A 22476-nucleotide genomic window follows, 5' to 3' on the forward strand; every position below is an offset into this window, starting at 1 on the left:
ATTTATTTATTGATTATGCTTTTATTATTATTATTATTATTATTATTATTATTATTATTATTTGGGGGGGGGGGAGATTTTTATCCCTTTTCCCTTTTTTCTTTCTTTCTTTCTTTCTTTCTTTGTCTGAAGAAAGGGTAAGTATGGTATGTTATGATGGTTATTCATTTGATGATGTCAGCGTAGAAGATTATCTTAATATAATAACACAGTAAAAGACCAAAAAAAAAAAAAAATAATAATAAAAAAAATAAATAAAATAAAATAAATAAATAAATAAATAATACCTATTCAGGTTCGGTTCGTTGCCACACAGACCGATATTTTAAAAGCCGACCTTGTTATCGCATTCGAACTTTTCTCGCATGGCTGTCACACCTCCGAACGCCGTGACCGCAAACCATTGAAGATAAAGATAAAAAGGAATTATTACGTCTGTTTATAGGCTAATGCCTCGTCTTCTCCCCCCTCCCCCCTCCACTCCCTTCTCCTTCCCCCCGCGCCCTTGTTAATCTTGTAACCAGGCACGTGAGTACCTTGTGGGGCATATTGGCACATTTCGCTCCCCCCCCCCTTACCCCTTTTCCACACCCCTCTCCCCCATTCCCCCTCTCCTGCCCCTTAGCCATACCCCCCCCCCCCCCTGTCTGTTTCTCGTTTCCACCCACTCGACAAGGTGTTATTTCCCTTGTGTTGCACATGGCCTGAATAATTTATTTTGCGGGCGTGTCACTGTTTCTTATGGTCTCCTCGTTTTATCGTATTTTGCGCCTCTTTCCCTCTCCTTCTCTCCGCTCCTCCTCTTCCTCCTTCTTCTTCCCTCTTCTCCTCCTTCTTCTTCCCTCTTCTTCCCTCTTCTTCTTCTCCTTCTTCTCCTTCTCCTTCTCCTTCTCCTTCTCCTTCTCCTTCTCCTCCTCCTCCTCCTCCTCCTCCTCCTCCTCCTTCTTGTCTCCCTTCTTTCCACACCGCCTCCTACACCAACAGCCTCACTCCCCCCCATCCCCCATCCCCCATCTTTCATTTTTCCATTTCCTCTCCTCTTCTCCTTTACCCCGTTTTATAAAACTAGTCTGGGGGGGAGGTTGTTTGTGTTTATATATATTAAGTTTTTTTTCTAAATATTACTTTAGGAAGTTGAGAAAAAAATGTAACTGTACATTCTAATATTATCATATTTTACGATGATATTGAATGTTAAATTTAAGCATACAATGCTGTGCTTGCAGTGTTTATATCAATATTTTTCCTCGTATGATTTTTAAGCGAAAGAAAAATAAATAAAGAAAGAAATACACTCTGTTGCATTATTGCTTGCTCTCTATCAACAGCAAAATCGGAAATTTTATCTAGAGAGAAGGTGGTTTGCAGACAATATATTCTTAATGGTTATTGCAGTTTAGGAAGTTGATATTAGTTGAAATATTGTGGCTGTATGCACGTAATAATCTCTACATGCATATTGCATTTATGTATGAATAGAGAGGAAAGGAGGGAGGGTGGGAGGGAAAGGGAGAGAGAGGAGAGAGGGAAGGGGAGAGAGAGGAGAGAGGGAAGGGAGAGGAGAGAGGAGGGAGAGAGGAGAAGAGGAAGGAGAGAGAGAGAGAGGGAAGGGGAGAGAGAGGAGAGAGGGAAGGGGAGAGAGAGGAGAGAGGGAAGGGGAGAGAGAGGGGGAGGGAAAGGGAGAGAGATGGGGAAGGAAAGGGAGAGAGATGGTGAGGGAGAGGGAGAGAGATGGTGAGGGAGAGGGAGAGAGAGGGTGAGGAAAGGGAGAGAGGGGTGAGGGAAAGGGAGAGAGGGGGAAGGGAAAGAGAGAAAAAGAGAAAAGAGAAGAGAGAAGAGAGAGAGACGGACACATTTCCGTTTATATTTTAAGATTAATAAATTATTCAGAATTGTGACCGTACTGAATCACTCACGGAGAAATTTGACATTACTTCATGCAGTCATACGGATGTTTTGTGTGCAAATTTGCAATTTACAGTCGGCTGTCTTGTCTGCATATCTGAGTGATTGCTTTAGAATTTCAAGAACAGTATTCTCTTTCCGATTTCCATAATAAATGGTATTCTCTTTTAGTCCTTTATGTGTGTATATATATATATATATATATATATATATATATATATATATATATATATATATATATACATACACACACACACACACACACACACACACACACACACACACACACACACACACACACACACACACACACACACACACACACACACACACACACACACACACACACACACACACGTGTGTATGTGTGTGCTCGTTTGACGTGCGTGTGTGTGGTGTGGATGTGGGTGTGGGTGCGTGTATTTGTGTGTGCGTGTGTAGGTCCACACATATCCACATTCAAAATCAGATTCACGCGCATAGACATGGTCTCCCAGGAACTGCATTCGCGCCTCACGCTCCAGCGTTCCTGCGGAGTGAATCAGGAACGAACCATTCGCTAGCGTTTGTCGGTGTGATTTCATCCACGTCTTAGATTGGCGAATATGCAGCTCCCCCCTCTCTTCGGCAGCAAGAGAAAAGAGGAAGAGAAGAGGAGAGGAAGCGAATGGGAGAGGGGGGAGAAGCGAAGAGAAAAGATGAAAGGGAAAGGGAAAAAAACAGAAATTAGAAGAGAAGAGAGGATGAGGTGAAAGAGAAAGGAAAAAAAGAAATAATGAGAGAGAAGGAAAGAAGAGAATCATAAGAGATGAAAGAACATAGGAGAGAAGAGGAGAGGGAAGAGAAGAGAAGAGAGGAGAATCATAAGAGATCAGAGAAAATAGGAGAGAAGAGAAGGGAAGGAAAATGATGAGAGCGAAGGAAAGGGAAGAGAAGAGAATAGGAGATGAGAGAGAATAGGAGAGAAAGCAAGGTTCGGTTACGGTCGTGGTTCCAGAGCTCCCGAAAAAAACCGTAATGGGGCGCGAGGACTTCCGAAGCACATGTTGCGGCGGCGTTCTGTGGTCGCGCGGCTGAGGAGGCTCTGCTTAGCAACTGTGCACTCAACTGAAAATGTATCATAGAGTGCCTTCCCGCCCACCCCCCTTCCCTGCCTTCCACCCGCCCTCCCCCTCACCCTTCCCCCCCCTTCCCGTACTATTCTCCCTCTCCATCCTCCTCCTCCTCCTCCTCCTCCTTCCTCCTCCTCCTCCTCCTCCTCCTCCTCCTCCTCCTCCTCCTCCTCCTCCTCCTCCTCCTCCTCCTCCCTACACTCCCCCAGCCGCACCCCCTACCCCTACCCCTACCCCCCTACCCCTACCCCTACCCCTTCCCCCTTGGCCCCGCCCTCTTTATGTGCAAGGCGTAAGGGGGAAACGACCCTGAATTTGGGTTGGTTTATTAGTGGTAATATGAAGAGAGAAGGTGGGGTAGGTAGGTAGGTAGATAAATAGATTAGATAGATAGAAAGACAGACAGACAGACAGACAGAAAGACAGACAGACAGACAAACAGACATATACACATACAGACACACAGACAGATACCGATATACGCACACTGATCATGAAGCTACCAAATGAAAGCCCATTTGCATGAAGCGTTTATGTTTTCCTCTTTTTGCCATGCTGCAGTTTTGCGTTGATAGCAACTCGTGGTTTAAGACTTGCAAGGGATACTCTCGTGAGGGAGGAGCCAGAGCACAGGTGGTTGTTGTTGCGGACTGAAGCGCTGAAGCATTGTAGATGGTGCATGTATTTTTTCTCTCCTTTTTTCTCTCCTCCCTCTTCTCGTTGCAGCACTCGGATACTGTTGCAACGGGGAGGACTGTAGTTGGTCGCAGGGCATGTGACGAGGGGCGTGAAATTCGAAAGCCCAAATAAAGCCCAATGTAGTTAGATCGGCGTGATATATGATATATGGGTCACCTTAACGGGGTTGAGCCGGCTTCTGGCAGGGGCCCAGGAAGGGGCAGGCGGCTGCATCCTCGCGTTTTGTTTGTTTCACTTGTTTGGCGGGGCTCCTTTGCACGTATTTCATATAAACTTGAGCATCCTGGAAACTTACATGTATTTTGAGACCCTTGTGAAAGCTTTGTCATTAAAAAAAAAAAAAAAAAAAATGCGGGAGTCGAGAATAAGTTGTTGTTATGCAGAGAGAGAGAGAGAGAGAGAGAGAGAGGAGAGAGTGAGAGAGAGAGAGAGAGAGAGAGAGAGAGAGAGAGAAGAGAGAGAGAGAGAGAGAGAGAGAGAGAGAGAGAGAGAGAGAGAGAGAGAGCTAACTAGCTATCTAGCTAGCGAGAGAGAGGGAGACAGAGTTAACTAGCTAGGTAGCGAGAGAGAGGGAGAGAGCGAGAGCGCTAAGGGCGAGGTGACAGCGTGGACGATGAAGAAATACCTTTAATGTCCTCGCCGCAGCCTGGCTTGATGTACAGCTTCCGTTTATTCACGTGGTAATTGTATTATTCACGACGGCAAGCAGAGCCCGTGATAGCGAAACACCCCGCGGGAGAATTCAAATCAAGAGCTTGGGAAATTGAGGAAGCGGCCGGCTGATTGGGAACATAACGCGTTAAACCGGTTCATCGGGAACTTGTTTGTCTGTTACGGTACTTGTAGCATGTCTCAGGCGCTTTGTTTCGTGCAATGGAGACGGAATGAGGAGGGGAAAGAGGATCAGGAGGAAGAGGAAGAGGAGGAAGAGAAAGAGCCGCAACAGCAGCAGCTGGAGGGAGAAGAGGAGGAGGAGCTGGAAAGAAGAAAATAGGAGAGAGAGAGAGAGAGAGAGAGAGAGAGAGAGAGAGAGAGAGAGAGAGAGAGAGAGAGAGAGAGAGAGAGAGAGAGAGAGAGAGAGAGAGAGAGAGAGGAGCCCAAGGAAGACGAAGAGCTGGAGAGAGGAGAGAAGGGGGAGGCGTGCAACGGAGGGGGGGAGGTGCTTGGAGATCGTTGAGGAGGATAAACTTTCTATCGTATTGATGATGGCGACACCGGCAAGATGGAGGTGTATCCGTCACTCCTTTTTCTCTCTTATTCTCTTTCTTTTTGCCTCTTCCCTCTCGTCCTTGTTTTTTTTCTACGAATTTCAAAGTACTCGGAAGACCGGCTGTATCCATCTGCATCGATATTATCTGCGTCACGACCGTACCTGCCGTACCAGAGGAACCGCGAAGTCGGCTTTGGGTCCACGTGAGAAGGAGTCTCATTCCGGCCGGGTCGTGATTTCCCTGTCAGTAACAACGCAGATCCGTGCGTGTTGTTGTCGGCTCGAGTATTTATTTTTCTCTCTACCTCTTTCTCATTTTTTTTCCAGCGGGGAGGCCAGATCAGGTGGTCTCGTGTGGTTTTCAAGAGCCGCTCTCGTGTCCGCTGCGCGCGCGCGCGGTGTGTGTGTGCGTGTGTGTGTGTGTGTGTGTGTGTGTGTGTGTGTGTGTGTGTGTGTGTGTGTGTGTGGTGTGTGTGTGTGTGTGTGTTTGTTTGTTTGTTTGTTTGTTTCAGTGAGAGGCAGGGAGAGGGTGAATATGAGAGACAGAGACAAATACACAGAGACAGACAGAGACAGAGACAAAGAATGTAAGTGTAAGTGTATGTGTGTATGTGAATGAAGGTGAAGACGTAGGCGTGTGTGTGTAAGCGCGTGAGATCAATGCCGGGGATGAGTCATGGCCTACAGCTGTACGGTCTTAATATTTCCAATGAAGGCAGCGGCAGCGGCTGACAACAGATGAACGAGGCAGCAAAGACGAAGGAGAGAGAGAGAGAGAGAGAGAGAGAGAGAGAGAGAGAGAGAGAGAGAGAAAGAGAGAGAGAAAGAGAGAGAGAAGAGAGAGGAAGAAGAGAGAGAGGAGAGAGAGAGAGAGAGAGAGAGAGAGAGAGAGAGAGAGAGAGAGAGAGAGAGAGAATGTTTGATAGATTCCACATGGTAGGTCTTATGACGTGCTCCCCCTCCGTTATCTTCACACACATGGTAGGTCGGGTCATGAGTAGCTCCTGGCGCATAATAATCGCTGTTGTAGATCATGGTTGGCATACCAGATAATTATGGCGGGTAATGGCAGATACTTAGAGTGAAGTAATGGTAGGGTAAACAGGAGGGACGGGAAAGGGGAAGGGGGTAAGGGGTAGTCTTTTCTCCCCCCCTATTCCTTCCCCCTCCCCCTCTCCCCCTAGCCTGGATGTGACGTCACGGACACATTTTGAAAATAGGGATAATATGTGGCGTTGTTTTACTCGCCAGGACACGAAGGACATATAACTTGCGCAAGGTTGGGGAGGAGGGGGAGGGGGGAGGGGAGAGGGGGAGGAAGTGGAGTAAGATTGGAAAACCGCCTTACGTGATTGTCTAACGATCTTGCTCTCAAACTTAGATTCTTGATTTTACTTTTTTCTTCATTTTCCTCGTATGGATAGTTGCGCTCTATTTACTCCTTATTTACATACTTGTGGCATGTTTACTTAGTGACTTCAGGTAGAGAGTTGATGAGTGGAATTTAGGAATAGCGATTCTCAATGCCCCCCCCCACCTCCCTCCTTCTCCCTCCCACCTCCCTCCTCCTTCTTCCCCCCCTCCCTGCGAGATCTAGACAATGACTCGTTGGTTTTGTGTAAGGAAACAATGCTTCTCCAAAATACTTTTGGATTTCATTATGTTGTGGGTATTTTTTGGTAGTGATAATAACGACAATGGATGGTAGCTTTAATGACAACATTATGATAATGGTAACAGAACACATAAAGGATAATGATGACGGCTGGTCTCCTGGGGAGAGCATTATCTTTTGTCATGTGTCAGGCCAGATAATTGGCCATTTAAGGAAAGCGCTTGTTCCCGGGTATGCGTGCCGGCGACAGTGAGCTCCTACCGCAAGGTGCTCCCGAATCACCCTCTCGCACTTTGCTTAGTTCGCTCGTTTTGCGTTTTTTTTTCTTTACTTATCTGAATGGTCTCAGTTCACTCTGTGCTCTGTCTTGGGTCGGGCCTCTCACTTATCTCCTCGCTCGCACTTTACTCGGTGCTTTCGTTTTACTCACGATTCGTACTTTACCCGATTCCCTCGCTCGTGGCAGGACTTTGCCTCAGTTTGGTTTTCCTTACTTTGTCCATTTAGTGGAATCTCCTCTCCCCCGTTTCACATTTTGTTATGTCCACTCGATTGGCTTCGGACAACCCAACGAGATTCTCATTTGACTGAATTATTTCGCTCTACTTAACTTCCTTACGGGGCTAACATTTCTTTAATTCCCCCGGCACGGCGAGTGCGTTCCGCCGAAGCGCCTCATTTTCGCGACGGCCCATTATTCTGCGCAGCCCTTTTAACTAACTGGTTTTGGGCCATTTAAGGTCCTGAATTATTTAAGTCTGTATCACCTGTTTTACTCTCGACTCGGGGCTGAAGAGAATCTGTTGAGCATGTTTCATTGTCTTCATAATAAAGACTGCGGCGACAGTGATCAGGGGTGATTAGGGTATCTAATCGGTAATGACCGTAATAACGATAACAGTGATTGCGGTTATAAATGGCGTTATGTCCCTGGCACTGTAATTTTCGTAAGGAGTGATGGCGAACAATCATCTTCGAGACGAATGATGATTGTACATCCGACGAAATCTGGATACGTTTTATACCCTCTCAGAAATGCCCCAAAGTGTGTGTATGTGTGTGTGTGTGCGTGCGTGCGTGGATCGGCAAGTGAAAGTGAGAGTGGCTGAGGTGCGTGCGTGTGTGTGTGTGTGAGTCAGGTAGGTAACTTGCGGGTCTGGTTGTCCGGGTACTAGCCTAGCGTGAGTCAGCGTGCTTGGGCAGATACCGTACTGCTGCTCCGGTACCATCACTTGTAAGGTGTTTGGGTGTTTGTCCGCGCGCGTGTGTGTGTGGATTTGTGGATGTGGAAGTGCTTCCGCGCGCGCGCGCGCGTGTGTGTGTGTGTGTGTGTGTGTGTGTGTGTGTGTGTGTGTGTGTGTGTGAGTATGTGTGTGTGTGTGTGTGTGTGTGTGTTTGCATTTGAGTTTGCTTGCATATGCATGTGTGTACGGATGTGTTTGTGTGTGAGCTAAGTATATCCCCTTATGTGTGCGTGAGCGTGTGTGCCCGAGCGTGATAAAAAGGTTGGGTGTGCACAGTGTGGCTTGATGATGTGTTGTGATGTGATGATCTGCTGTGTGGTGGCGTGTTGAGGGAAGTGAGGCGTAGCTTAAGTGTGGCACAAGGGAGTTCATTAGCTGTGTAAAGAACGAGGAGAGACTGTAGAGAGGGAGGGAGGGATAGAGAGAGAGAGAGAGAGAGAGAGAGAGAGAGAGAGAGAGAGAGAGAGAGAGAGAGAGAGAGAGAGAGAGAGAGAGAGAGAGAGAGAGAATGGTTAGGAGGGAGGACGCGATAAATAGAAGAGGAAAAAAGTCCAAGATGGTCCTGTCCCATTCGCTCTGTTATTATCCACACTTTGTCATACTTATCTCCGTGACTCCCTCATCTCCCATAACTCATTCTTATCTCCATCATCCATCACACTTTGATTTATCTCATACCTGATAGAGTCGCTATTCAACACGTATTGCCTCCTCATATTTACGGCCCCACGCGTCTCTACCTCATACTTCTCACCCTCATTTCACTTCGTCTCATTTTTTTACCTTATACTGAGCTTGAGCTAACTTCCTTCCTTCCACACCTGGTTTCCCACGCCATCCTTGCCTCATCCGGACTTGCTTTATAATATTGCGCTTTATGATTTTTTTTTTTTCACTGCTTTTCCTTATCCTGACTTTCCTCCCTTATCCTGGCCTCCTGCAGCATCCTTCATCTTGCTTGGCTTTCTCTGTACCTTATCTTATCCTGGCTTCCTTCTAGGTCTTCTGCAGTCCTATATCCATGGCCTCTCTCACCGTCATGCTTTATCCGTATTCTTCCTGACCTGCTTCTCTCCTCGTCCTTCTACTGTTCTTCGTACTTCTCTTTCTCCATTTCCTTCTCTTTACTCCTCATCTATTTCATCCTCCTCCCCCTCCTCCTCCTCCTCGTTTTATCTTATTTTGCGCCTTCCGTTTCTTACTCGTGTTCTTATCTCCCCCTCCTCCTCCTCCTCTTCCCTCTTCTCTCTCCGCTCCTCCTCCTCCTCCTCCTCCTCCTCCTCCTCCTCCTCCTCCTCCTCCTCCTTCCCCTCCCCTCCCCCCTCCCCCACACGCCCCTCATTAAAACCCATTTGCTTTCATTACCACCTGCTCATCACGGCCGCCAGTGCGCTCGTCCAGGTGGTCGTGGGGTCCCGTGGGGTCGTTGTGGGAGGGGGGGGGTCGTTGTGGTTTTTTGTGGGAGGTCACCCAAAGAAGGCGAGGGAATTTTTATTTATTTTTATTTCTATTGTTATTTCTTCATGTTGTTGTTTGGGTTTATTTTGACCGGTGTTATTTGTGTGAGGTTTCTGAGATGGTTTAAAGGAGTTAATTAAGGACTTGGATACTTGGAAGAAGGAGAGGAGAGAGAAGAAGAAGGAGAAGAAGAAGAAGGAAAAGAAGAAGAAGAAGAAGAAAAAAAGAAGAAAAAGAAGAAGAACGAGAAGAAGGAGATGACAAGTAGAAAGAGAAGTGTTAGGGAAGATTGATTATAATTTTCGTGAGTGTGGTGGTAAGAAAAGAAGGCAAAAGTGAAAATAAAAGGAGAAGGAAAAGAAGAAGGAAGAGTAAGAAGAGGAGAAGGAGAAGGAAGACACCGGAACACATGACGTCATCACCATTGGCCTTTTTATCAATATTTTTATTTATTTATTTTTTCTCTGGACAGCATCTTTACTGTGATCAGTGATAGTGCATCGTGACGTTCATTTCCGTCCCCCCCCCCTTTTTTCGGCCATTTTTCTATCTTGGAAAGGAAGAAGAGGATGGGAGGGGGAGGGGGGGTCGCGGGGGAAGAGGGGGGGGTAGGGGTAGTGATCGCCAAGGAAGCTGAAACGGCCTTAGCTATCTTCGCCTCTCGTGTCCTGCCGCCTCTCCTCCGCGTCAGAATCGCGCTTTTCTTGGTCTTTTTCAGTTTTGTTGTTTTTTCTTTCTTTCTTTCTTTCTTTCTTTCTCTATTTTTTTCCTTTTCTCCTCCCTCCTCTTTCTCATCCTCCTTCATCTCCCTTTCCTCCTCCTCTTCCTCCTCCTCCTCCTCCTCCTCCTCCTCCTCCTCCTCCTCCTCCTCCTCCTCCTCCTCCTCCTCCTCCTTTTCCCCCTGAGTGTCACCCGCACGCCCTAGGAGTGATGAGGACCCGGGGAAAGGAGTAATGGGTGTCGTGGCGTACCCTCCCTACGTACCCAGCTGTGGGGGAAGGGGGTAGAGGAGTGAGGGGAGGGTGAGGATGAAAAGAGAATGGGGGATGAGGGGGAGGTTGGATTCGTAGGAGGAGGGGGAGGAAGTGGTGGTGGTGGTGGTGATGGTGGTAGTGGTGGTGGTAGTGATGGGTGGTGGTGGTGTGTTGGGGTGTTGTGGGTGAGAGTGAGGAGGAGGGGTCTGGGAAAAGGAGGGGGATAAGGAGTAGGAGATGAAAATGGAAGTTAGGGCAAAGGAGGAAGAGCGGGATAGGGGAACGAGAGAAGAGAACAGGGATAAGGGAAAAGGGAGGAAGAGGAGGTGGAGAAGGAGGAGGAGGAGGAGGGGGTGGAGTGGGGGAGGGGAGAATGCCCTTGCCGAGGAGCAGTTAGGCGATCCGTCGAGTGCAGATTTTAGCGTCGAGCAGAAAATTGTTTAATCGTTGCCAGGGAAAAAGGTAATCCGTTTTTTTTCTTGGGCTAGAAAGGGAGGAAGGAGAAGAGAGGGAGAGATAGATAGAGATTAATTGTTGCTTCCAGATTTCTGGTTGTCGTTTATATGATAATGTATTTCCAACGGATGGCTAGAGAAACGAAGGGAAGAGACGGGAAAAATGGTTGGAAAGAAGGAAGAAAGGGAGGCAGGAATGAAGGAGGGAGGAAGAGGGAGAGAGGGAGAGGGAGAGAAGGAGAAAGAAAGAGAGAGAGAGAGAGACTTTCCATTTCTCAGTCTGACCGATGGACCGACTGACTTATCGACTAGCTTGATCGACCTTCACGTTTGTTTTCTAATTTCCCTTATACACTGCTGCGCCATCGTTCACTCTGCACACTCACCTCACTCTCCCCTTCCTCCCTTTCTCATTCCCTTTTCTCTTTCTCTTCTTCCCTCCTTCCCTATCCTCTTCCCTTGTTTTCCTCTTTTTCTCCCTCTATCTCTCCCTTTCCCTCCCTCTCTTCCTCCTTCCCTCCCTTTCTCCTTTCCTTCCCTCCCTTCCTCAGTCTCCCTCTCCCTCCCTCCCCTCCCTAGCTCCCTCCCCTCCCTAGCTCCCTCCCTCCCCCTTCCCTCCCTCCCTCAAGTCGCCAGTCGATAGTCCTTGTCCTCGGCGACCTAAGGCTCCCTGCCTCTTCTAAGACGCTTTGATCTCTGGATTAAGGTTTCTTAGACAAAGCGCCCTTTGGTTCTGCCCTCGGGACGGGCGCCGGTCGCTTCTGTCGCGCCGTCGGCTCTCTTTGTGTGTGTGTGTCTGTGTGTCTGTCCGGTCTGTCTGTCTGTGTTGTGGCTGTGTGCTGTGGCTAAGTGTTTTTTCTGTTCAGTTTTTGTGTGTCTGTGTTTCTCTTCTGCATAGGTTTTGCGAGTCCGGATTTTTTTCTGTTCTCTCTAGGGCCTGTGTGTCTGGGCGAGTGAATATGTTGCACGTTTGATGTGTTGAGTAGTTATTGGGGTTTGCTTCTCTGCCGATTCGTCTTTCCGTCTATCCGCGCTTCCTTACATCCACATTCATCCATCTTCCATCCATCTGCCAACCCAGCCAAACAGTCATCCATCACGCTCAAACACACACGCGCACACTCACTTTCAGACACGCGTACACGCACACGCACACATGCGCGCGCGCTCAGACACACACACACACACGCACACACACACACACACACACACACACACACACACACACACACACACACACACACACACACACACACACACACACACACACATACATACACACACACACACACATATCATGCACAAGTACGCACATACGTACAAAGACACTCACTCACTCACTCACTCACTCACTCACTCACTCACTCACTCACTCACTCACTCACTCACTCACTCACTCACCACTCACCCACCTCCTGCCACCATAGACAGACACACTTGCATAATTTGAGCATTGATATTGATGGGGTTGAATAAGAGACACTGTGAGAGAAGGGGAGGGGAGGGGAGGGGGTGGAGATGGGAGGGAGGGGAGGGGGAAGGGGAGGGGAGGGGGGCGGGGGAACGGGAGATCTTGATTGGTACTCAAGATGGATTGATCTCGGATTTTAGGCTCAGCGGATCCACTATTTTTTCATGTCTAGGAGAGTTATAGTGATGGGGGGAGGGGGTTGTTGGGAAGGGGTGGGGGAGGGTAATTGGGGTTGGGGAGGGTGGGGTTTGTGGGAGAGAACTTTGGGAGGGCAATTGAGGTTGTGGGGGGTAAGGAGAGTGATTGAGATTGTGGGGTTGATGTTGGGGGGGAGGGGATCTGGGGGTGGCTGAGGGAAGGGGGAAGAGGTGGGGGAAGATGAGGGGAATGAGGAAAGGTTGTCGTAGCGAAGACGTGCTGGGGTTACTTGCTGGGGTTACTGATTGGCTGGTTGGGTGTCGTTCGGTCGGCCAATCAGCTCTTTTGAGGCAGGGAGAGGGGGTAGTAAGGACGTGGGGGGGGGGGATTAAAGGGAGGGTATTAAGAAGTTTTGGAGATAAAGATCAATGGGGGGAAGGATATAGAAAATTGATTGGCATGTGCTTTTCTCTCCCTCTCTCCTCTCTCTCTCTCTCTCTCACTCTCTCCCTCTCTCCCTCTTCCCTCTCCCTCCCTCTCTATCTTTCTCAACCGCTCCCTCACCCTGTTGTCTCTCTCTCTCCCACCCTCTCCCATTCCCAAACCTCCTTTCATTCTACGTTTCCACTGTCTTCCTCCTTCCTTCTCTCTCATTTTCCCTCTCCCCTTCCTCTTTACACCTCTCTCGTTCTTTCCTCTTCCCCCTCCCCTGGAAGACAATGGACAAGCTGTCGTGTTTTATTTCATGTGATGCAAAAAGTAACGTTTTTTATCAGTTACCCAAATGGATGTCACTGAGATAGGTTGGTTTTATATCATGAAAGGTTGAATGATTCGCATTTCCAGTATTTCAAGCTAAGTATCAGATATTCTCTCTCTCTCTCTCTCTCTCTCTCTCTCTCTCTCTCTCTCTCTCTCTCTCTCTCTCTCTCTCTCTCTCTCTCTCTCTCTCTCTCTCTCTCTCTCTCTCTTTTTCTCTTCCTCCTTCTCCTTCTCCTTCTATTTCCTTGTATGTCTCTTTCCCTACTTTATTTCCTAATTGTGGTGGAAATACCAGCAGAAACCGGCTCCGTTTTCTGGCCTTGTCCGTTCCTCTGAGCCCGACGCTGGAAGAGGCATTCGCTCATTCGATCTGTCCTTATTTCGGTAGATGTGGATTCCTTGCGATCTTCTTCATGATCTTCCTTCTCTCTCTCACTCACTATCCTCACTCACTCACTCACTCACTCACTCTCTCTCTCCATCTCTCCCTCCCTCCGTACCTCCTCCTCCTCTCTCTCTCTCTCTCTCTCTCTCTCTCTCTCTCTCTCTCTCTCTCTCTCTCTCTCTCTCTCTCTCTCTCTCTCTCTCTCTCTCTCTCTCTCTCTCTCTCTCTCTCTCTCTCTCTCCTCTCCCCTCTCCCTTTCTCTCGAGGCGCGGCGTGTGGGTGTCAAAGGCGCGTGCGATTCGATTCCCTCGGTAGTTTAATGAACCCTATTTTATGCGTCTTGGTGTCTCGTGTGCATGATGGCCTTTCTCGAGGACGCTGAGAGGGCGGCTTGTGTCTGCGCTTGCACTTTTTGAGGAGGGGGGAGGAGGAGGGAGGAAGAGGGGAAGAGGGTAGGTGGGAGGGAGGAAGAGGGGAGGACGGAGGTGAAAGGGGAGGAAGAGGGTAGGAAAGAGGAGGGAGGGAGGGAGGGAGGGGGAAGATAGGGAGTGACGGAGAGAAAGAGGGTGGGAGGGAGGAAGGTGGGTGACAAGGAAGAAGTAAAAAAGACAAGCAGACAGACAAGACAAAAAAAAAGAGAGAGAGAGAGAGAGAGAGAAAAAGAGAAAAAGTTAAAAATAGCGGAAGAAAGAGAAAGACGAGTAGACAGACAAAAAGGTGAATAGGCCTAACCAGACGCGAACAAAGACAAAGACAGACGACTAAACAAGATCAGAATAGAAGTCGATACGAAAAAAAACAAGACGATAGGGAGAAAACGGTTTTAAAAATTAACGAAAGAAAGAAAGAAAAGAGAAATTAAATTAACCTCCTTAACGTTACTATGTATCTCGGTCGAACGCTGGGCATTAGCAACACGGAGCGAGTGTGCCAAGGCCTCTCGGTTACGCAAGGGGGTTCACGTGGCACTGGTTTTAGATCGAAATATTGTTAAGAGAAATATGCGGCGTTACGGATTTTCTTCTTTTTTTTTTCTCTCACCTTTTCCTACGGCTTCGCATCGCTCTGTTCCGTAGGCCGTATGCTGGAGGCTACGTAGACATATGGGGATTGTGACAGAACAGTTAGAATGTTTCCTACGAAGCCAGGGGAATGCTAGATGATGGATTACAATGAAATGGTATGACGCTGTATTGTTTGTTATGATTATCTGTTTTAGAGAGAGCGTTTTGGGGATATGGAAATAGATAGATGGGTTTTATTGATGTGTAAGGCAATCCTCTGGGCATCTCAAAGGAGATGATTTATTTTAGGAACTTCTTTACTTGGCATTTTCCAAACTTGAAGAACTTTTCTGTCGTCACTGCAAGCGGCGCCGTCCGAGGAATATGCTATCACTATAACTCCAAAGATATAGGCCGTTAGTATAGATAGAATCGCGCCTCTTATAGAGCATGTCTCAAATTTTGGACCTGATAAAATGAAAGAAAAGGTGGAGGGACACACACACACACACACACACACACACACACACACACACACACACACACACACACACACACACACACACACACACACGAGAGAAGAGAGAGAGAGAGAGAGAGAGAGAGAGAGAGAGAGAGCAAGAGCAAGAGCAAGAGCAAGAGCGACAGACAGTCAGAGACAGAGGTGGAGATTGAGAACCAATTTGTTACGGTTCCCCCTGAAAAAAAAATCTCTCCTCTCTCAGACCTGAAGTTCCCTGATCAAGACGGCATTATTGTATCGGGCTTTGTGTGTACTCGGAGAAGTAGTGCAAAAATTGTTTTTCGTTTCGGGGGGGGGGGGGGGATGAGAGTGCATAAGGAGGGCGAAGAAGTTGAAGTTGTTGAGTTCAGAGTTGTGTTTTCGTCTATTTTTTTTCGCTGTGAATTTTAAATGTGGGAAGTGGGATTCCCTATCCTCTCCCTTCCCTCTCTCTCTCTCTCTCCTCCTCTCTCCTCTCCTCTCTCTCTCTCTCTCTCTCTCTCTCTCTCTCTCTCTCTCTCTCTCTCTCTCTCTCTCTCTCTCTCTCTCTCTCTCTCTCTCTCTCTCTCTCTCTCTCTCTCTCTCTCTCTCCTCTCTCCCTATTCTCCCTTCCTTTCCCCTTCCGTTCTCTCGACCCCTTTTGACAACTTTCGCTTTTTACCCACCTCCTCCCTCCCCCCTCTCCTCTCCTCTCTTCCCTTACTCCTCTCCTCTCTTCTCCCTTCTCCCCTGCAGAAACTCGGCCGTCCTCCTCTCTCTCGTGCAATTTTCGGGAGAGTTTACCCAAGAGAGTGTCAAGGTCCGCCCCGTATGATTCGAGTTAAGGTACTGAGTTCCTGGAGGTGCGGTCGGCCCTTATAAAGCCTTCGCGGTGTTGCAGCGTGGAATGAGTATTGATGTGTTGCAGCTTATAGGGGTTGCAGGTTTTGTGTTGCTGGGTCTCGGTTGTGGTGATTGTTGCAAGGTTTTTATTTTGCGTTGACAGGATGCAAGATGTTGATTCTGTTGACGTGTTTGTTCTTTCTTGTGTTGAATGAGGATGTGTTGCATGACGTGACAAAGAGCAGATATGGGTAGTGATTCAGTGTTGCAGGGTGGATGTGCAGCGATGTGTTGCAAGCTTGTGGTTGTGTACTGACGTTTACTTTGTTCATCAGAGAGTTGCATGGCGTAACGCAGAACAGATGCGGAGATTATTCAGAAATTAAACCTGTAGACGTTTTTTACGTTTATTTATTTATTTATTTATTTATTTATTTATTTATTTATACCCGACGTGGAAATTATTGTTTTATTTTTCCTTCTGTATTTATCTATCTATCTATCTATCTATCTATCCATCTATCTATTTATTACGTCTCAGTGTTCAGTGCGAGCTCGTGATAGATAGGTCGTCTTTCGTCGAGCAATAAAGTCGTGTTTTAGAAATCTTTAAAGAGAAATCTGGGCTTTTCGTATATTGATTCAGAAGGAGTTTGAATTGGCCTTTTGACCGTTAATGGCTGTTGGAGTTTTTTTCCCGCTGAAAAGTTTTGAATTTTTTGTTCGAATTTTATTTGATTTTTTTCACCGTTTTTCACAAGAGATTTACCATTTATGTTTTCAGTTGGTGGTTTGTTAACCTGTTGTGGAGTTAGGTGAGGCATTTTCATTCTTGGTTTCAAAGTGGGAAGAGAATGTGATAAAACTGAAACGGAAGAATGTTAAAAATGATGCTTATATTGGTTATTTGATGTTACTACAGACCAAAGGGGAAATAATGAAAACAAGCGAAATAACGAGAATATTGGATACAACATAGATTTGGAGAAAATAACAGTGGTTTGATTACTCGAGAGAGATATTGCATTCTATATCATCAAGTCCTGCCTGGGCCTATTGTTCACACCTGCTCACACCCAATAAGCCGTCCCTCTCAGCCTATCGATTCCCGGAAGTATAGGCCTAACCGTGATATTATTATAACTAGCCTTAATTAATACGAGGCGAAGTGGCAGAACCGTTGAACCAATTTCGCCGCCGTGATATTCGAAAAGTACGACCAGATCCGCGTAATCCTCGGCAGCGCTGTAATTGAATTGTGTCCTAATTTCTACAGTACACAGATTCTCTTTGAGCCGGTTGGGGTCTGGCGTTACATACAGCGTGCGTGCGAGGCTTTCGAAACAGCTTACTATACACTGCTCTGCCTTAAGAACGTCTATCCTCGCTTAGTGCTGTGTCGAATCGGTATTTGTCTTGTCTATCGGTCTGTGTACGTGTCTAACGATCGGTAAATCCGCTCCTTTGCTTGTAATTATTTGGTTTGTTAAGTCTCCTTATGCATCTTGTTTGTCTGTCCGTGTATGGATAGTTAGGCTGTGTGGTCTCTCAACGTTTGTCTCAGTAAAGTTGTCAAAAAGTCTCCTTCACTCTCCCTCTCTCTCAACCTCCCTCAACCCACAGCCGCCAGAATCCACAGCACCGTAGGATCTGTGCTGACGCTGTGGTGATGTGGTAGCGATGATCATGCGGTTGCGGTAGAGATTAGGGTGTCTGATTGGTGATGATGATGTTAAGGATAGTAGAGGTGAGGGAACTGCATGCATATTTTGATCTACATTATCTCACTGCACTCCAGCGTGTTGATTGCAGACTTCATATACGGATTCCGTTAAACTTTCAAACTGGTTTTCGATAAAGAGAAAGAGAGGGAGAAACGCATAAGGAAAGAAAAAAGAAAGAGGAAGGAAGAGGAAACGGTGATATGAAGGAGGAGCCAAAGTGCGGGAAAGAGAAGAAAAGAGAATGGTAATTAAAGGAGCAATGAAGTGATATAGAGGGAGAGGGTGATGAGGGGGATGGGGGTGGAGAAGAGGATTGTGGGGTGGGGGAGAATACCGGAAGTGAAGAGGAGGGGAAGAAAAGGCCATAAAGATTGATAATGACCAGGATGCGTGATGTGTGTAATTCATATACGACGTTAGATTATGATTTTTTATTTGTTTTTATCTCTCTTTTTTTGTCTTCGTTTGATACTTATTTCTGATGATGTATGTCTTCTGGTTTTTTTTTCTGTCTGTCTTTGTCTCTACTCTCCTGCTCTCATGCTCTTGTTCTCTCTCTCTCTCTCTCTCTCTCTCTCTCTCTCTCTCTCTCTCTCTCTCTCTCTCTCTCTCTCTCTCTCTCTCTCTCTCTCTCTCTCCCCCTCCCTCTCCCTCCCATTCGTCCTCCCTCCCCTCCTCCTTCCCTCCCTCCCTCCCTTATTCCCTCTTTCCCTCCCTCCCTCCCTCCCTTACCATCCTTCCTTCCCTCCCTCTCCCCGTTATTTTAGAAGAGAAAATTGTTTATGAGAAATTGTAAAGATGATTGATTCCGGTCATTTATTTTTTGTCCTTCTCTTATTTCAGGTAATTGCGATTTGTGGGAGCAGCGGGGGCGTGGGCGCGGGCGTCGCAGCGGTTGTGGTAAGGACGGCCAGGCGACGAAACGGCACGAGATGGGCTGCGTGTGCGCTTGCAGGCACGGGGTAAAGGGATGGAGATGAATGCAAATGGAGATGAAGATGTGGAATGAGACACGCACGGGCACACGCACGCGCTCACGCACACGCACGGGCACACGCACACGCACACGCACACGCACACGCACACACACACACACACACACACACACACACACACACACACACACACACACACACACATATGTATATGTGTGTATGTATGTATATGTATGCATATGCATATTCATAAAGCTATAGCTGTGATCAGACAGAGAGAGAGAGAGAGAGAGAGAGAGAGAGAGAGAGAGAGAGAGAGAGAGAGAGAGAGAGAGAGAGAGAGAGAGAGAGAGAGAGAGAGAGGGGGGGGGAAACAGAGGAAGAAATAGAGAGCTGGTGTGCGAAGAGGAAGCAGGAAGATCGGAGGCATGGGGGGGCCTTCGGCGGGAGAAGCGCACAGGTAGAGAGAGCAATTTGTGGAGTTGGCGACAGCGCGGGCGGAATCCGACGGCGCCCTCCTCCCTCCCTCCCTCCTCCTCTGCCCTCCCTCCTCCCACCCCCCTCGCCCTCCTTCCTTCCCTCCCTTCCACCCCCCTCCGCCCTCCTTCCCTCCCTCCCGCCCTCCCTCCGCGAATACCGGATGTCGTCAACAAAACAGCGAGCGGAAGTAAGGCTTGCGTAGAGATGGAGGCGGCGGAGGGAGGAAGGGAGGGAAGAGGGAGGAAGGGAAGGAAGGAGGGTGGAGGAGGAGGGAGGAAGGAAGGAATGGTAAGAGGGAGGGAGGGGGTGGGAGGAGAGGAGGAGAGGGAAGGAAAGGAAAGAAGAAAGAAAGATAGAAAGGAAGTAAGGGAAGAAGGATGGATGGAAGAAAGGGTAGAGAGAGGGACGGAGGTAGGAAGGAAGGATGAGAGAGAGAGAGAGAGAGAGAGAGAAGAGAGAGAGAGAGAGAGAGAGAGAGAGAGGAGAGAGAGAGAGAGAAGAGAGAGAGGGGGGGGGGAAGTCAGTCAAGAATGGCGATTGAGTAGGGAGAAAGATAATTTATTATTATCATCATCCTTATTATTGCTATTATTATTAATGATTATTTTATTATTAATTATTATTATTATTATCATTGCTATTATTATTATTATCATTGTTATTAGAGAGAAAGAGAGAGAGAGAGGAAGAGAAGAGAAGAGGAGAGGAGAGAGAGAGAGAGAGAGAGAGAGAGAGAGAGAGAGGAGAGAGAGAGAAGAAGTATAGACGGAATGGAAGAAGAGAGAAGGGAGGGAGAAGAGGGAAGGAAGAGAGAGAAGGAAGGAAGGAGAGAGAGAGAGAGGAGAGAGAGAGGGGAGGGAGAGAGAGAGAAGAGAGAGAGAGGGAGAGGGACGAGTAGCAGAGCAGAGTAGAGATAGATATATAGATAGTAGATAGTAGAGTAGAATGATATAGTATTAGAGAGAGAGAGAGAAAGAGAGAGATTAGAAAAAAGTATAAAGAATCGCAGAATTGGAAGAAAAGAAGGAAGTAGGGGACGGGGAAGGGAAAGGGGAAGGAAGAGAGAAAGGAAGGAAGGAGAGAGGAGAGAGAGAGAGAGAGAGAGAGAGAGAGAGAGAGAGAGAGAGAGAGAGAGAGAGAGAGAGAGAGAGAGAGAGAGAGAGAGAGAGAGCAAGGAGGGTAAAAAAGGTAGTTGGCGATAAAACTAGAGCGAGGATCGTTAGCTTTCGCTTTCGTGAGGCAATGAAGAGGCACGAGGAAAGTCTGCGTAGTTGTGAGGGAAGGAGTTTGTGAGGAATGAGGAACTTTATTGTGCGATGAGGGTACGAGGGATGAATATCGAAGGCGGCGCGGGGTCAAAGGAAGGTTGTTAGCGGGTCCTACGAGTGCAGGATCACGCCGAGTCTCACGAGAAAAGAACGGCAAGGAATTCGGAGGGAATGTCCTTTACAAGAAGCTGGCAGTTGAGGACTCGGTTGCGGGGACGGCCAAAGGAGCCTGCTTATGAGGCAACGCTTCTCCTCGCTGCAGTTACGGGAGTGTCCCTGGGGTAACACATGGGCGGTGCGGCGTCGTGAGGCAGTGTAGCGTGTTGTGAAGCGGGTTCTGAAGGCGGTTTGCATGTTTCTCTTTGCTCGGTGTGTCTGAGTGTGAGGTGGGAAACGCGGGTGCGAGTGGGGTTATGAGGTTGCCTGGCCCTCCCACCTCCGTCCGGCTTCTCCACCTCACTGGTACTGCCGGTTACCCACGCCTGTGTACTCTTCCTCGCTCCGCCCAAGCAACGCCATTTGTGCCCTCTAAAAGCCACTTTTTTGACCGAGGAATATTTGGCAATGAAATGCGAACCGCCCGCATGAGGCACTCTCTTTGGGGAAAGAAAGGAAAAAACGTGTATATTCAAATGAGCGGTGAGCGGCGGCGGGTCGTGGATGTTCGCGCGCGCCGCCACGACTGAGAACAAAAGCTTGCGCCCTCGCCGTAAATATGGCCGGCCCGCGCAACTGTGAACTTGCCTCGGTCGTGCCCGGCGGTCTCGCGTCGAAATTTCTGGGGGAACCGCTTCCTTCTTAGAGAGGAGGACGAAAGTAGTCATGATGCATCTCGAGGGAGAAAGAGGAGCGGGTGTGTATGTAGTCGAGGGCGGAACGCGATGCTCGGGCGGCTTTTGGGTTTACCATGGGAGGCGAGGGAAAGGGTGGCCGGCCCGTGACTGGCGGCGTATGTACGAAACTGCCGGCTCCAGGACGTTGACGCCGGCCGGGCCCCTCGCTGGTCATGGCCTCGCGTCCACGCTTACGCTTTTCCCGACGCGACGCCCCCGGCCTGCGTGCACACCCGCAGCGATGCCGGTTCTACGGTTTCGCCGGTTGTCGGTTTATGAGCGCAGAATCTAACTTTCCTTTTGTTGATTTCGACCTAAAGATTCGGTAAATTTTGAGCATTCGCTTACAAAATTGGGGAAAAGTATGAATCCAGAATTTATGCTTGGGTTTATACCGCGCTTGGGCCTTTGTTCACCGCACCTCGCTCGCCTAATTGTTCATCGGCACGAATCCGGATTGTGCCACGTGCTTCTTGTGTGTGTGTGCGCCGGGCTGACACTTGTTTCCACCGCTGACACATGTTGCCTGCTCTGTTGCCACGTGTTTGCTTTCTTGGCTGACACTTGTGATGTTTGAACACTTGGCTTGTTCACAGACGGATCCAGGGAGATTGTATGCACTTGGGGGAGGCAGGTGCTCCGGCGCGGGGGGGGGATGTTTGATTGTTATTGTTATAATAATAATAATAATAATAATTATTATTATTATTATTATTATTATTATTATTATTATATAATTACTACTACTACTATAATTATCATTATCAGTATAATCATATCTACGTGGTATGTATAGTATATATAGTCTTTTAGATCAGGACATACATAATTTGATATTAATAGAATTAATGTATTGTATTATACATAAAAACATCGGTTTGTGAAATCAATTGAACTCAAATGACTTTTGTATTTCGAACCAAGGCATCTGTCTGTAACCGCCTCTCTGATTGGCCAGTTAATAAGCCAGTCAGTGAATGATTCTCCCGAAATTGCCTCATTTAGCGTGTGCGTGCTTGCGTACACGTGTGCGTTCTACACTGCAGTACTATGCAAGTACGAGATGATACCATCATACACGGTTTGTGACAGTTAACCTCATGACACTATCTTGTATTGACTCGGATTGTTCTTACGCCTCTCTGATTGGCCCAGTTAATATCCATCAGATGTTCTCCCGAATCTTGTCTATTTCGCTGTCTGTCTCGTACACGATCTCTCTCACTGTGCAGTTATCCTCTCGCGTACGATATACCCAGTTCGAGGTACCGGCTTCTGTGACAGTTACCCCTCATGACAACTAATCCCCTTTTGATTGTCTCGGATTCTCTCTCTCTCTCTCTCTCTCGTTTCCCTCCTCTTTTCCTCCCTCCTTCCCCCTCTCCGCCTTCTCTCTCTCTCTCTTCTTTCTGTCTCTCTCTCTTTCTCTCTATCTCTTTCTTTCTCTCTATCCTCCTCCTCTCCTCTCTTCCTCCCTCCA

At 47.8% G+C, this 22476-nt stretch overlaps 1 protein-coding gene across 2 annotated transcripts in view; it reads left to right on the plus strand.

The window, feature by feature from the left end:
• LOC119579275 (max dimerization protein 3-like) overlaps positions 1-18527 on the plus strand; it is a 134374-nt gene extending 115847 nt beyond the window's left edge. Inside the window, exon 4 of one of the 2 annotated variants that reach the window (XM_037927019.1) lies at positions 18324-18527. In XM_037927019.1, coding sequence (XP_037782947.1) covers positions 18324-18460 — 137 coding nt within the window. In that variant the 3' untranslated portion in view covers positions 18461-18527. The remainder of the gene's footprint in view (positions 1-18323) is intronic. The other variant, XM_037927017.1, reaches the window with a different exon arrangement.
• The last annotated feature ends 3949 nt before the right edge of the window (positions 18528-22476 follow it).

The sequence above is a fragment of the Penaeus monodon genome, chromosome 12 (genome assembly GCF_015228065.2).
Source record: "Penaeus monodon isolate SGIC_2016 chromosome 12, NSTDA_Pmon_1, whole genome shotgun sequence".
NCBI lineage: Eukaryota > Metazoa > Arthropoda > Malacostraca > Decapoda > Penaeidae > Penaeus > Penaeus monodon.